Source organism: Apodemus sylvaticus, chromosome 22 (genome assembly GCF_947179515.1).
Source record: "Apodemus sylvaticus chromosome 22, mApoSyl1.1, whole genome shotgun sequence".
Taxonomy (NCBI): domain Eukaryota; kingdom Metazoa; phylum Chordata; class Mammalia; order Rodentia; family Muridae; genus Apodemus; species Apodemus sylvaticus.
Genome location: NC_067493.1, coordinates 21,908,696 through 21,922,085, shown reverse-complemented (window position 1 = coordinate 21,922,085; position 13,390 = coordinate 21,908,696). Strand labels below are relative to the sequence as shown.

At 51.1% G+C, this 13,390-nt stretch overlaps 1 protein-coding gene across 13 annotated transcripts in view; it reads left to right on the top strand.

The window, feature by feature from the left end:
- Positions 1-6,711, top strand: part of Trrap (transformation/transcription domain associated protein) — a 98,375-nt gene extending 91,664 nt beyond the window's left edge. For 7 of the 13 annotated variants that reach the window (XM_052168762.1, XM_052168764.1, XM_052168763.1 and 4 more), the window contains 5 exons: positions 422-606; positions 1,018-1,095; positions 3,783-3,986; positions 4,073-4,267; positions 5,659-6,711. In XM_052168762.1, coding sequence (XP_052024722.1) covers positions 422-606; positions 1,018-1,095; positions 3,783-3,986; positions 4,073-4,267; positions 5,659-5,943 — 947 coding nt within the window. In that variant the 3' untranslated portion in view covers positions 5,944-6,711. The remainder of the gene's footprint in view (positions 1-421; positions 607-1,017; positions 1,096-3,782; positions 3,987-4,072; positions 4,268-5,658) is intronic. The other 6 variants (XM_052168770.1, XM_052168771.1, XM_052168772.1 and 3 more) reach the window with 1 other exon arrangement.
- Positions 6,712-13,390: the final 6,679 nt, after the last annotated feature.

Genomic DNA, 13,390 nt, shown 5'->3' with positions numbered 1-13,390 from the left:
ATGCACACTGCTCGAGAAGCCACACCTCGATGGTGGCTGTGGTGGCCATGTGACTGGAGCATTGGCCTTCTCTTGTGAGTGAATTTCAAGCTGGCAGAGAAAGAGATGGAGCCAGCCCTTCTAGTTGCAGGTAGACAAATGTAGCAGGTGCCTTAGAGCCCGGCAGGGCCCAGCCCGGGAAGGTCTCTAAGGAGCGAGTGCGAGTGAGTCCCTGCTAAAGGATGGTTGTAGCACCCAGTGAGGCGCGAACCCTGGGTGCTGCGTTAGGCCATCTCCGTAGGTGGGCATGTGCCCGGGGCTCTCACGGCTTTATCTGGTACATAGTTAGCTGTGCTCTGGCTGGTGGTGCGAAGGGGAGGAGTGCTAACCTGCCCGCTCGCTCTCACCCCTACTCACTCTCTCACTGTCCCTTCCTCCTCAGTTCCTCGCGTTGTGGCTGTGTCCCCGCAGATGCGCCTCGTGGAAGACAACCCCTCCTCCCTTTCCCTCGTGGAGATCTACAAGCAGCGCTGTGCCAAGAAAGGCATTGAGCACGACAACCCCATCTCCCGTTACTATGACAGGCTGGCCACAGTGCAGGCTCGCGGGACCCAGGCCAGCCACCAGGTACCAGGCAGGAGGCCAGCGACCACCCGGGGCCTCCGGCCGTGCTGCTTGGTTGCGGTGGGATGTTCCGCGAGGGACCCCACTTCTCATGGCATGGGCAAGGTCAGGGGGCTGGTGACCATCTGCTGCAGGGCTTGTGATGAGCTTCCTGACCTCAGTCCATTGTCCCCGCCTTGCACTTACAGAAAGGCTCAGAAATTAGACTTTAAGCCCAGAGGATAGCATGCTGACTGGGCAGCCAGTAACTGGGTAACACAGACCCTGTGGGGTTTCTAAAATGCAATATATGACACACTAAAACCTTGGGGCCCAGCTGTTTGGGTTGCCTGGGGCAGGAGCACTGAGTGGGCCACAGGAGTCCCAGACAGCCTGTGTTCCCAGGGTGACAGAGGGCCCTCTCCTTATTTGCAGATTCCTGCCCTTGGCTGGGAAGATTTTGTCCAGGGTTGTGTGGAGCGGCAAGAGGCAGCTGTTTTGGCCCCTCCCCAGGTGCCACGGGGTCCTTCTGTGCATTACCAGGAGAGGCCACGGGGTGGAAGCCATGACCTGCCCTGTATTGCCCGGGGCTCATTGTAGTTTTTCTGGGCCCTGCAACTTTAGGCTTTATTTAGGAAGCTAGAGCCCACAGGGCTTCCTTCCGCCTCCTCAGCAGGGACAGTGTAAGGTAGTCCTGGCTGCAGGGTCTGAGGCAGCGCCCTGCTTCTTCAGGCAGAGGGAGTGAATCTGTTTCCTCCTGGGCTTCTGGGCAGCCTCCTCTGAGAATTGGTGTTTTATAGCACAGGTCATGGCTCGGTCATTCTGTGTCCCCTTGGGCAGATGTGAAGTGTTCATGGGAGAGACCATCATTCCGTCTGACAGAGGAAGCCATTAGCTAAAGCTATGTGCTTTGCCAGTAACCGAGGCTTGGTGTTGGTCCTGCTTATAAGTGCTGCCTTAAGAGAACCACTGGCCACACTCCAGCCTCCTCTGCACCTGATGGGTTTGGTCTGTGTTAGCTCTGCTCCATTTCCATGGTTTTAGTAACACTTTTATTGAGATAAAGCGCGCATGCAGTGGAAGCCGTCCTTGAAGGCTTTGAGCGTCTGTGGCTGATTTTCAGTTGTATGGCTGTCACCCACCACTCCCCGGGTCTCTCCAGTTCCCCCGAGGCGGCCATGGGTCTAATTTGCCTGTCTTGGCATGGCATGAATGGAATTGGACTTGTGTCTGAATTCTCACTTACGTGACATTAATCCAGACTGTTAGCCAGTGTGTCGCCCCTGTTTCAGTGTCACGTTAGACTCTAGACTAGCGTGTCCGTTTGTCAGCTGATGGGTTTCTGCGAGATTGATTTACACTTTGGTTGCATACCCAGAGCTCCTGTGGACATTGTCACCCTTGTCTGTTTGAATACATGCTCACTTCTTCTGAGTGTGTATTCATCTTTACACCTGGATGCAGGACTCCTGGGTTGATCGGCGACTCCATGTTTTGAAGTCTAGTGAACATTATTCCAGGGTGCCTGCAGTATGTGCCCTAACTCCTTCCCAGTGCATATTGTCTGCCTTTTTTTTTTTTTTAGCCCTGGCTACCCTATAAGGCATGGCATGCTGTTAGGCCTGGCTGTGTCACTGTACTTGTGGTGACAGAGTCTCCTCTGTGTCACTGGCTATTTACCTTTTTTTCCTTGCAAGATACCTGCTCAAGGTCTCTGCCTGTTTTTAAATTGGACAATTTGTCTTTTTAAAATATCCATTTTTATGTATATGGGTATTTTGCCTGAATGCACGTGTGTACGTCATCTGCATGTCTGGTGCCTAAGAAGGTCAGAAGAGGGTGGATCTCCTGGAACTGGAATTACATAAGTTGCAAGCAGCACGCGGGTGCTGGAAACCCAGCCCCCGTCCTCCGCCAGAGTACCGTGCTGGTGGAGCCATCTCTCTAGCCCCTGGTCTATCTTTTTATAGTAAATTCTGGACATTCTTGTATGACATAGTGACTTTCCTGGGCTCACTCTGTGAAGTCTGTTCTGTCACATGTAGCCATTGAAATCAGCTTCGTCAGTAGATGGTCTGATAGATATTTGAACGTGTGTGTGTGTGTGTGTGTGTGTGCGCGCGCGCGCGCACACGCGCGCGCATATGCATGCGTGTATGCATTTTGACAGTAATGGGGATTGAACAGAGGGCCTCATGGTAAGCAGGCACTCAACCATTAAACCACCCCCTGCAGCTCTTGGTTTGACAGATTTCTTAGATGTTTGCTGTGTCTTATCTCTCTGGGCATGCCAGCAGCGTGATGCTGTGGTTTGTAGTTTTGCCTTCCCCTCACTACTACTGTGGCAGAGCCTCAGGATCACATGCAAACACTCGACCTTCTAGGTTCCAGGAATGTGCTAGAGCGGCCAGAGCTGCCGCCTCTCCTACCCCTTGCCCTGCACCGCTTTTGTCTTCAGCCGGACTCTTGAAGGCTGCAGCTGGTAGTGTGGTCTCTGATGCCTGCAGTGGTAAATACAGTCACTGTCATCGATGAGTGAACATCACAGCCTTATCCGTGGGATTTCTGTAGGATGCTGACAGATGGGTCAGGTCAGGGCAACTCTAGGGATGCGGGTTAGCAGTCCTGGCCACTGAGGATGTAGGAAGAAGAGTGGCAGAAAGACACATAATGTTGCCACCAGGTTTGCTGCTCCTGCTAGGCCTCAGCCTGCTGTTCTAGATAAGAACCTGTCTGACCATTGTTAGAAGCCTTCAATTTCCAGAGACCTGGAAAAATTGGTTTTGGCTTTTCCCAGTTGGGCTAAAGCTGTTTCTGAGATTTGGTATCTTGCAAGACAAAACTGAGTTCGTGCAGATGTCTTTTCTCCCTTTTGATTAGCTTCTGGGTTTATGACACTTCCCTCTATCAGTGATTGAAAGAGGATGTTGGTGGCCAGCTGTCCTTTGTCCTTATTAGCTGGTTGTTGTGTCCAGAGCAGCGAGAGGGAAAGTAGTTTAGTGTGTTGATTTGAGAGGCGCGTTCTGCACAGCCGTGGTTCCTGTTCAGGTGCACAGGCAGGGCGGGGGGAGGGGGCGCCCTGGCCTGAGGGGCGCGGTCTGCGGTGGTCAGGGAGGCGCTAAGGAAACGGCAGCTGCAGTTCACAAGCTCTCGGTCTGCTGGGGAACATGGGCAAAGAGTCACACAGTGATGTGTTCCAGGTCCTCCGAGACATTCTCAAAGAGGTCCAGAGCAACATGGTCCCCCGCAGCATGCTGAAGGAGTGGGCCCTGCACACTTTCCCCAACGCCACAGACTACTGGACCTTCCGGAAGATGTTCACCATCCAGTTGGCGCTCATCGGCTTTGCCGAGTTTGTCCTGCACCTGAATAGACTCAACCCTGAGATGGTTCAGATTGCTCAGGTAACTTGCCGTTAGCAGCCAGATCTTGCTTTGACTGCTATGTCCTGCCAGCGTGGGCCGTAACAATGTCTCCCTCTGAAATACAGGACACAGGCAAGCTGAACGTTGCTTACTTCCGATTTGACATAAATGATGCAACTGGGGACTTAGACGCCAACCGTCCTGTCCCTTTCCGCCTCACGCCCAACATATCTGAGTTCCTGACCACCATTGGCGTCTCGGGCCCACTGACTGCCTCCATGATTGCTGTAGCACGGTGCTTTGCCCAGCCTAATTTCAAGGTGGGTCTCAGCAGCTCCTGTGAGAAGGGTGGACGATTCCTCAACTCTGCCTGCGGTCTCGGTGGGCCTGAGGTCTGTGAGCAGGGAGGGAGTTGTTAAATGGAGTATCTGTAGGTTTGCAATGTTCAGTGACTAAAGATATTTGAGTGTAAGGCAGGCCACTTTGCCAGAAGGAATCTAGGGTCCTCCTTGATCCCTAGAGCAAATTCCAGTTCCCATCTCACATGACGTTTTGGCATGAAAGGCTGAAGTCTGTTCTGGTTTGCTGCCTGCCCTGTACAGGCTGGCGTGAGACCCAAGTAGACACAGACACCTGCAGACACGCAAGGCCTTGGCAGCACCAATGGTTGCTGCTGTAGATGAGGGGTTCGAGGCTCTTGTTTTTAAAAAAAAGGTGCGTGCCCAGCGGTCAGCGTCAGTAGTAAAGGTGGGTGCTCAGCGGTCAGCGTCAGTAGTAAAGGTGGGTGCTCAGCGGTCAGTGTCTGTCAGTAGTTGCTTTTGAGGAGGATCCTGGCTCAGTTCCATCTGTAACTCCAGTTCTGAGGAACCTGATGCCCACTTCTAACTTATGTGGGCAGTGGGCGCACAAGTGGTACAAGGAAATGTTGGCCAAAATTTTCATGTGCATAAAATAAAATTAATCTAAAACATTTAACAATCAATAAATAATTGACAAGCAGGCAAATAGAAAGGGGTATTCAAGATAAAGTGCAGGTGCAGAGCTTCCAGAGGAGCAGAGTTGGTTCCTAAGGGTGTTAAGTAGGTGGGGTTTTGTTTTAATTGACAGCCTTGAGTTTTATAAGCTTTGGTTGGCTGCCCTGTGTTCATAGCTATAAGATAGTAAATAGGGCATTTTTTCCTCCTGGCTGTTAATTCAGAAGACAGTTTGTCTTATTGTACATATATCTAAAGCCAGTCTAATCCAGACTAGATCAGCCTAGTATCCCTAATTCCCTAATAATGTTCCAGGACGTGTTTGCCACAGAGCGGGGGTTATTAGGGTGGTTGGAGCTGTGGGCCCTGATGCAGTAGCCTTCCTCAGAGAGGGCGGGCTGTGCGTGTAGTTCACGCCAAGCTGGGCGGAATCTGTCTTCCCCTCACTTGCCTTCCCAGATGCCCTCAGCACCTCTGCCCTGAGCACAGTGAGGGCGCAGCCCTGAAGCCCGCCACGGCTGGGGTTGTCGCTGGCTACATTCACTGAGTTCTCATCAGATTTCCCTGACACTATACCAGAACAGTGCTTTGTTCCATCCCTAGGTGGCAGCCTGACCCTGGCTGCTCGTGTTGGATGGCTCCTTCCCCCCACCCCACCCCCATCACTACCACCTCCACCCCACTCCACCCCCCACCCCTCCGTGAGACACAGCTATGTTCCTCTCTCCTTTGCACAGGTGGACGGCATTCTGAAAACCGTGCTCCGGGATGAGATCATTGCTTGGCACAAAAAGACCCAGGAGGACACTTCCTCTCCGCTGTCGGCCGCTGGGCAGCCCGAAAACATGGACAGCCAGCAGCTGGTGTCCTTAGTTCAGAAAGCCGTCACTGCCATCATGACCCGCCTGCACAACCTGGCCCAGTTTGATGGTGGGGAGAGCAAGGTGAACACCCTGGTGGCTGCTGCCAACAGCCTGGACAACTTGTGTCGCATGGACCCTGCCTGGCATCCGTGGCTGTGACCTCAGCTGCCACCCCACCCAGAATGTGAAATGTGCCTCTCAGCCTCTGAGCCCTGGCTGTTGAGACCTCTCTGCCTTGTTGTCCACTTTATTCAGTTACCTTCCCAGTAGTTTGTGTGTGGAAGAGCATGAGATGAGTCCTGGAGGACTGCACACACGGCCCCTGCACACACGGACAGCCAGGCCATCGGCGATGGCAGAGCCAAACTCAGCAGCATCTGAGGCGCCTTTTAACTTGAGGAGCCCCAGACTGGGGCTCCTTGTGGTACTCCTGTCTCAGTGTGAAGGGCAGATCGAGAATATCCCCTACATCCCTAACTTGCAGAAATACACCTCCGAGCAGCTGCGTACTGTGCGCAGACCGTCAGCAGGGTCTATGGAATCCACAGTGTTAGGAACAGAGTCAGGACAGCTGGGCAGGCTTGCTGCTCTGAGCACAGATTTTCACTCCATCACTGGTGTGGAAATCTCACAAGTGTGATGCTGTGGCTCAGTGAGCCCGAGTCACCCGCAGGGGAAAGCGGCCCTGGCCCTGCAGATTCCCACTCAGCTGCAGAAATGGAGCTGTGGAGGCCGCAGGCCAACCTTCGCTTCTTACTGCTGGCTTGTTGGATATCTTTTAGAAATTTACTATCATTGTGTCAGAAAAAAAAAAAAAGACAAAATCATTTTGTTTTTCCTTCCTAATTTAAAACGAAAGCAGTGAAAGTTTGTCCCCTTTAGTCTGTTATGTTGACATTTTTATAAATCTGAGCATTGAGAATGTTATAGCTAAATTTGTACAGTGTGATTTTTTTTTTTTAGAATAAATATTTTATAAAAGTATTTGCTGTCCCCGTGTTAGCGTCTGTTTCCATGTGGCCCCTCTTCCAATTCAGCATCTGCCATCCCTCCTAGACAGCGCGGGGTGTGGCTTCGAGGTGGTGGTGCTTGCGGCCTGTGAAGATGCGGTGTCCCGTGGTCACAGGGGCTCCCGGGGTCAGAAGCAAACTAGCCTGTGTAAAGCCTTGGTGACAGGAGCGGCAGTCGTGACGTGTCCGCGTGCCTGTCTATCTTCATCCTACTGACTACCCTTGTACGTGGACCTGTGGGAGGCACGGCTGGCTGTGTCTGTCTCTCCATCCCGGGAAAGCAGTATGAGTCAGAGTTCAGGTGGAGCCGAGACCGTGGTGAGCGAGCGTATGGCTGTGACATCAGCCTGACACAGGATGTGAGGCTCCGGCTGAGCTAAAGGAGTGTGTCCTGGGCAGGTGCCAGCTTTCTACAGGGCTCCGGCTGCATGCCACGTCCTGGGGCACAAGCCCCTCTCAGCCCTGGAGCCTCACCTGCTTTGTCCCTTTGGCCCCAGCGTGAGATGCCAAGTCTCAGAAACCTCAGGAGCCTCCCAGCTCCTCCCTAAGGAGAAGCTAGCCACACCCCAACACAGGGCTACAAGCTCCTTCGTGGCCGGTTGGGCCCGGTAGCCTTATTGGAGTCTTTGTGTATCCCCAGTCCTTAAGCTCTGTAGGACCTCAATCAAGGAGATGGATGGCTCCATACTTCACAGAAAAGGAGTTGTCTGCTCAGAGAGAGTGAGGAACCACCCAGGTCGCAGAGCCAATCCTGGACCAAGTGGAATTTGTATTTCAACCAGCCGAATGCTATCCCACTGAATAGAACCTGCATTACAGACTGAGGCTGGGGAGCCGGGTGGTCTGCATCTGACTTGACGCTCCTGCGGGTTCGTCACGGCCATCCACGCTCCTGGGCTCCCTTTGTGAGAAACTGTCTCCGATGCTGGAATAGCAGGAGTTGATGGCCGATGGTGCCATGGAGGCCACTGTGCTGCACAAGGTTGAACAGTAGAGCAGCCAGTGAGTGTCACCGTGACAAGCCAGTCTAGAGTCAGTGCTACTCGTGGGGAAGGCCGAAGGCTCCCTTCCGGGCTCAGCCAACCTTACAGCCGGGGGCAGGACAAGAAGGAGAGAACCCAGACTGGAAAAGATGAGGGCCCTCGACAGGAGATCCAGGATGCTATGGTGACATGCGTCGAGTCTCTAAGCCCAGTGTGGTAGGGATGTCTGGAGCCGGTTCTTCATGTCTCTTCCATTGCTGCCTTCCCTGTGTGGTTCAGTGATTGTGTTTTATAGTGACACATTTTTTAATCCTTCCTCGTTTCTATTGATAACAAGTTTTATGAACATTTTCTATAGATTTGTTGACTCTTAATGTCCTAAAATTAGAGCAGTCTGATTTGAATCTCTGGCAAGTTTAATCCCATACAAGAACTTCACGCTTTACAAACAGCACTGCCCCATCTCATTTTGTAAATGTCAAATCACAGCGTTGAGGGGCTGGAGAGATGGTTCTGTGGTTAAGAGCACCTGTTGCTCTGGTCAAAGATCAGAGTTCCAGGCACCAGCAGTGAGCACACAACCAAAGGATCAGACATCCTCTCCTGCCCGCCACAGACGGCCACACTAACGCATACAAAAACACCATCCGCCCCCTTTCAAAAATTACATCTTTGTGCGTTGTTTGCTCATAGTGTAGACTTACTGTTTTCATGCATTTATCTTTCAAATCATGTAGAAAAATGTGGCCCCTTACTAAGCCCATCCACCAAATTGTGCAGGCTTTTGTTTAACACATACTTGCCTTCGCTGGAGAGCTGTGTTTTTGCTAGTGTCCTGCCTCAAACCAACGTTCGCAAGGTAAGGTAGTACCAGTGTCCATGAAGTCCCTGTCTTTGGGTTTTCATCACTGTATTTTAATCTTGGAATGTCTTAATTTCCCCTTCAGAGTGTTCTCGGTTGGCGGACCTTTTGCACTTTAAATCCACCTTGCCCCGCTTTATCGAGAAATTACTGGTCTGGTCTCAAGAGTCTCCTTTGCAGTTTGGATTGTCTGAGAGTCTTCCTTGACCCTCCGCTTCACTGTATCTGGGGGTGGTGGGGAGACTCTGAGCTTCTATTGTTTACTCTGGCAGGGAGGGGCCTGATGAATCTGGTCTGTTTTAGGGGCTTCCTGAAACTCCTGTGAATTGTTTGCCTTCCTGCTTAAAGGCGCTTCCCTGGCCGGATGGAATGCCCCAGTCTTGGGGGAGACTCACAGGCGTGCTTGCTCCTTTTTCGTCTTTATTTCTGTAGTCATGCCTACTCTGTGTCTGTGTGTGCATTTCATGCACGCAGCAGATGCCAGATCCCCTGCAGCTGGAGCCACAGGTCCTCTTAACTGCGAAGCCGTCTCTCCAGCCCCTGGATCCCTGCTTTGACTTTGCCCCTCAACAGTCTGATGGAGTGACTTAGGGTGGGGCTCTTTGGGTTCATCTTTGACTTTTGTTGGTCATGACTCTCCTCAAACAGGGTAGTGAGAGAGAGACGTGGCTTCCCTCGTTCTTCAGGGGCCCCCCTAGTGCATGTCTTAGTGCACGGACGCGGCCCGTCCTTCCCTTGGACTCTCCTTACTTCATTTTGTCCTTCTTATTTTGACTCCCCCCTCCCCCACCCCGCGCTTAATAATTTCAGATAGAACTGCCTTGAAGCCCCCGGTCCCGCTCTCTGCAGGTTTAAGCCCACAGCGGAGCCTGTCAGTCAGCTCCCAGCAGTCATGGTTGTCCGTTCTAGAATATCCATGTGTTCTCTTTTATGATTTCCATGATACCAGGGTGATTTTTTTTTTTTTACTCATGTAATTTTTCTGATTTCCTTTAGATTTTTTTTATTCCTTGTATGTGTAGCATGCACACATAGAGACATATACACACACACACACACACACACACTTTGAGCACCTTTCTTTTTCATTTATTGGATTATTTTATGTATTTACATTTCAAATGTTATCCCCTTTCCTGGTTTCCCCTTCGGAACCCCCCACCCCATGCCTCCTCCCCCTCCGGGCTTCTCCTTCCCCTCCCACCCACCCCCTCCCACCTCCCCGCCCTGGCATTCTCCTACACTGGGGCATCGAGCCTTCCCAGGACCAAGGGCCTCTCCTCCTACTGATGCCTGACCATCCTTTGCTACATATGCAGCTGGAGCCATGGGTCCCTCCATGTGTACTCTCTGGTTGGTGGTCTAGTCCCTGGGAACTCTGGGGAGGGGGGGTCTGGTTGGTAAACACCTTTTGGTTTTAGATTTATCTTTTACTTTTAACCACGTCTGTACATGGTGTGCAGGTATCCATGGAGACAGAGTCCCAGGTGGCTATGAGCCACCACAGTGGGTGCCAGGACCTGAACTCCGGTTCTCCAGAGGAGTGGGAGAGCACTCCACCACCCAGCCGTCGCTCCAGCGGCATCTTACAGATTTGTAAAGATGACTTGTTTTCATGTGGCATAGAGTTACAGGTGTCTTAGGCTGGAGAGGTCATTGCCTGCTGATGGAGGGGTCTAGCAACCACCTCAGTGGCCACTGAGAACTCCAGCCCCGGGAGATCTGATCCCACAGGCCTCTGTGGGCACGTGTTCACACGCACATACCCACGCGCAGACGTACATGTATATTGTAATAAAAGTAACTCTTTATAAAAATGCACATGTATGTGGTTAGATGATAACTGTGGCCATCAAGGTCTTCTCTGCTAAGTGGGTCCCAAGATCTAACTCTAGCCGTGAACCTTTACCTGCTGAGCCATCCCATCAGCCCGCTCCTGCTACTGTGAGCGCAGGCTCTCCCAGGTTGTGTGTCTGTGGCTGTTGTTAGACACGGGGAGGCATTGGAGTCTGCTCTGGTTGGCCATCTGTGTTCCTGTCTAGACCATTTAAGTCTAAGATGTTGCCGTCCGGGGCTGGAGAGATGGCTCAGTGGGTAAGAGCACCGACTGCTCTTCCAAAGGTCATGAGTTCAAATCCCAGAAACCACATGGTGGCTCACAACCACCCGAAAAGAGATCTGAGGCCCTCTTCCCGTGTCTGAAAACAGCTACAGTGTACTTACATATAATAAATAAATAAATCTTTAAAAAAAAAAAAAAAAAAGATGTTGCCGTCCGCCATATTACTGATGTCATTCTCCAGACGGTTATTGTATATATGTGTGTGTTTGGGAGCAGGAACGTACATGTGGGTTCGTGTGCACATGTAGGCCAGAAGACAGCGTTGGGCATAATCCTTAGGAACGCCACCCACCTTCAACACAGGCATTCTCATTGGCTTGAGATTCACCAAGTAGGCGAGGCTGCCTGGACTCTGTGAGCCCCAGAGATCTGCCTGTCCCAGCCTCCTCAGTGTTGACATTAGAAGCACATTCTACCGTTGCCTGAATTTTTATGTAGGCTCTAGGGATTGAACTCAGGTCTGTACACTCACAAGGCAGCCACTTTACTGACTAAGGCATCTTCTAAGCATAGACTTTTTTTTTAAATTTATTTATTATATGTAACTACACAGTAGCTGTCTTCAGACACCAGAAGAGGGCGTAAGATCTCTTTATGATGTTAGCCACCATATGGGTGCTGGGATTTGAACTCAGGACCTTCGAAAAAGCAGTCGGTGCTCTTACCCGCTGAGCCATCTCTCTAGCCCCCAATGTATTATTTTTAATATGTTGTTCTTTTCATGACGTTACAACTTGCAAAAGTATAAACTTAAAAAAAAGTAATTCGATTTATTTCACACATCTGAGTGTTTTGCCTGAATGTGTGTATATGTGCTCACCATGTGTGCCTAATGCCTGCAGAGGTCAGGAGACGTAGTCGGATCCCCTGGAACTGGAGTTACATGTGGTTGTCAGCCACCAGGAGGGGGCTGGGAACTGAACCCTGCTCTTTTGCAAATACAACAAGCGTTCTTAAGCCCTGAGCCGTCACTCCAGCCCCAAAGTGTAAGTTTCTAAATGACAAACTGCATGTTACTTCAGTAAGTACAAGGGCTGTAAAAGCAGACTGAGTCCAGCCGTGACCCACAGAGATGAGCTGTGGGGACCTGTAGATCCAGCTGATGGTCGAGACACCGGGACGGCAGCTGTGGCCTCCCCTCCTCCTAGGCAAGAAAGAAAGGAAAAAAAAATCACCTCATAAAATTCCCTTTTAAGTAAAGTGTGTTTGTAAAGTGAGCCCCAAACGCTGCAACTTACTCAGTTTCCGTTTGAGCCTTCGGATAAGAACTTAGCGGCCAACATTAAAGTAGATGAAGAAAAGAATCAAAACCGCTCAGAAGAGAAACAGGAAATTGCTGTTTCCAGGCTAAGAGAAAGCAGCGAGCCAAGAGCGCGGTGTTTGCCGCTGCCCGAGTCAGAGAGGGTGACAAGGCATTCCCCACCGTATGGTCTGCGCTGCAGTGCGGTCGCTCACACCAGTAAGCCCAGGGAGGACAGAAACCGTGTAACTGATGACTATAAGAAATTATTACGGAGCTGCGAGGCGGCTCGGTGGGTAAAGGTTCTTGCTGTACAAGAACTCCCAGAATTCCAGTGGAAGGAGAGAACCAACTGCAAAAAGTTGGCCTCTGGCCCCACATACACTCCACATACTTACACAATAATGATAAAATTTTAAAGGACTTTATTAGTGGCGGGGAAGTGGCTCAGAGGCAAAGACCGCTTGCAGCGTTGCAGAAGACCTGGGTTTGGTTCCCAACACCCATGTGATGGTGCACGCCTATTTCTAATTCCAGGGGATCCAATGACTTCTCAGCGCGCATATATACTTGCAGGCAAAACAGTCAGACCCATAAAGTAAATAAATGTATATTTAAAGATAGCAATTATTAGGGGCTAAGGATGTAGTTAGAGTCTTGCCTAGCATGCATGAAGCCCTGGGTTCCCCCTCCTGCTCCTCAACCGCCCCCCCCCCAAATATATGTGATGGCGTGTGCTTGTAATCCAGTAGGAAGGCAGAGGCAGGTCCAGAAGTTTAAGACCAGCCCTGACCAAACAGCAAATTTGAGGCCATCCTCAGCTGTATAAGAACCACCCTCATAAAAGAAATCATTGCTGTATATATATGGATTATTTTGCTTGTATGTATGTATGTATGTATACGTGTATGTATGTATGTGTGTATGCATGCATGCATGCATGTATATGCCATGCACATTTGGGACCTGCTTAGGCCATCAGGGGCCATTGGACCCCTGGAATGGGACTTCTAGGCAGTTGTGAGTGCCGGAAATGGAGCATAGAGCAAGAGCGGCACGTGCTCGTAGGCACCGAGCCGTCTCTCTCCAGCGCCTCCCTATACAGACTGTCTTAGAGAGTACCTACCCCAAACCGAGTGTTAGCACTGCACATCAAGAGAATGCAACGGTAACAAGTTAGCGTGGGAGGCTCACACTGCTCATCAGCTGTTTAGCAAGGTCTGCACTTGAACCACGGCACCGTCTGAACCACGCAGTAGAAACGGGAGTCACAGCTCCTCTAATGCAGCAGGGACAGTGCCTGTCTGGGATTCCGGATCTCATAAAGGAGATGTGTGGGCGGACAGACAGTTGGCTCTGTGTGGACAGCAGGCAGAGCTCAGACCCTGG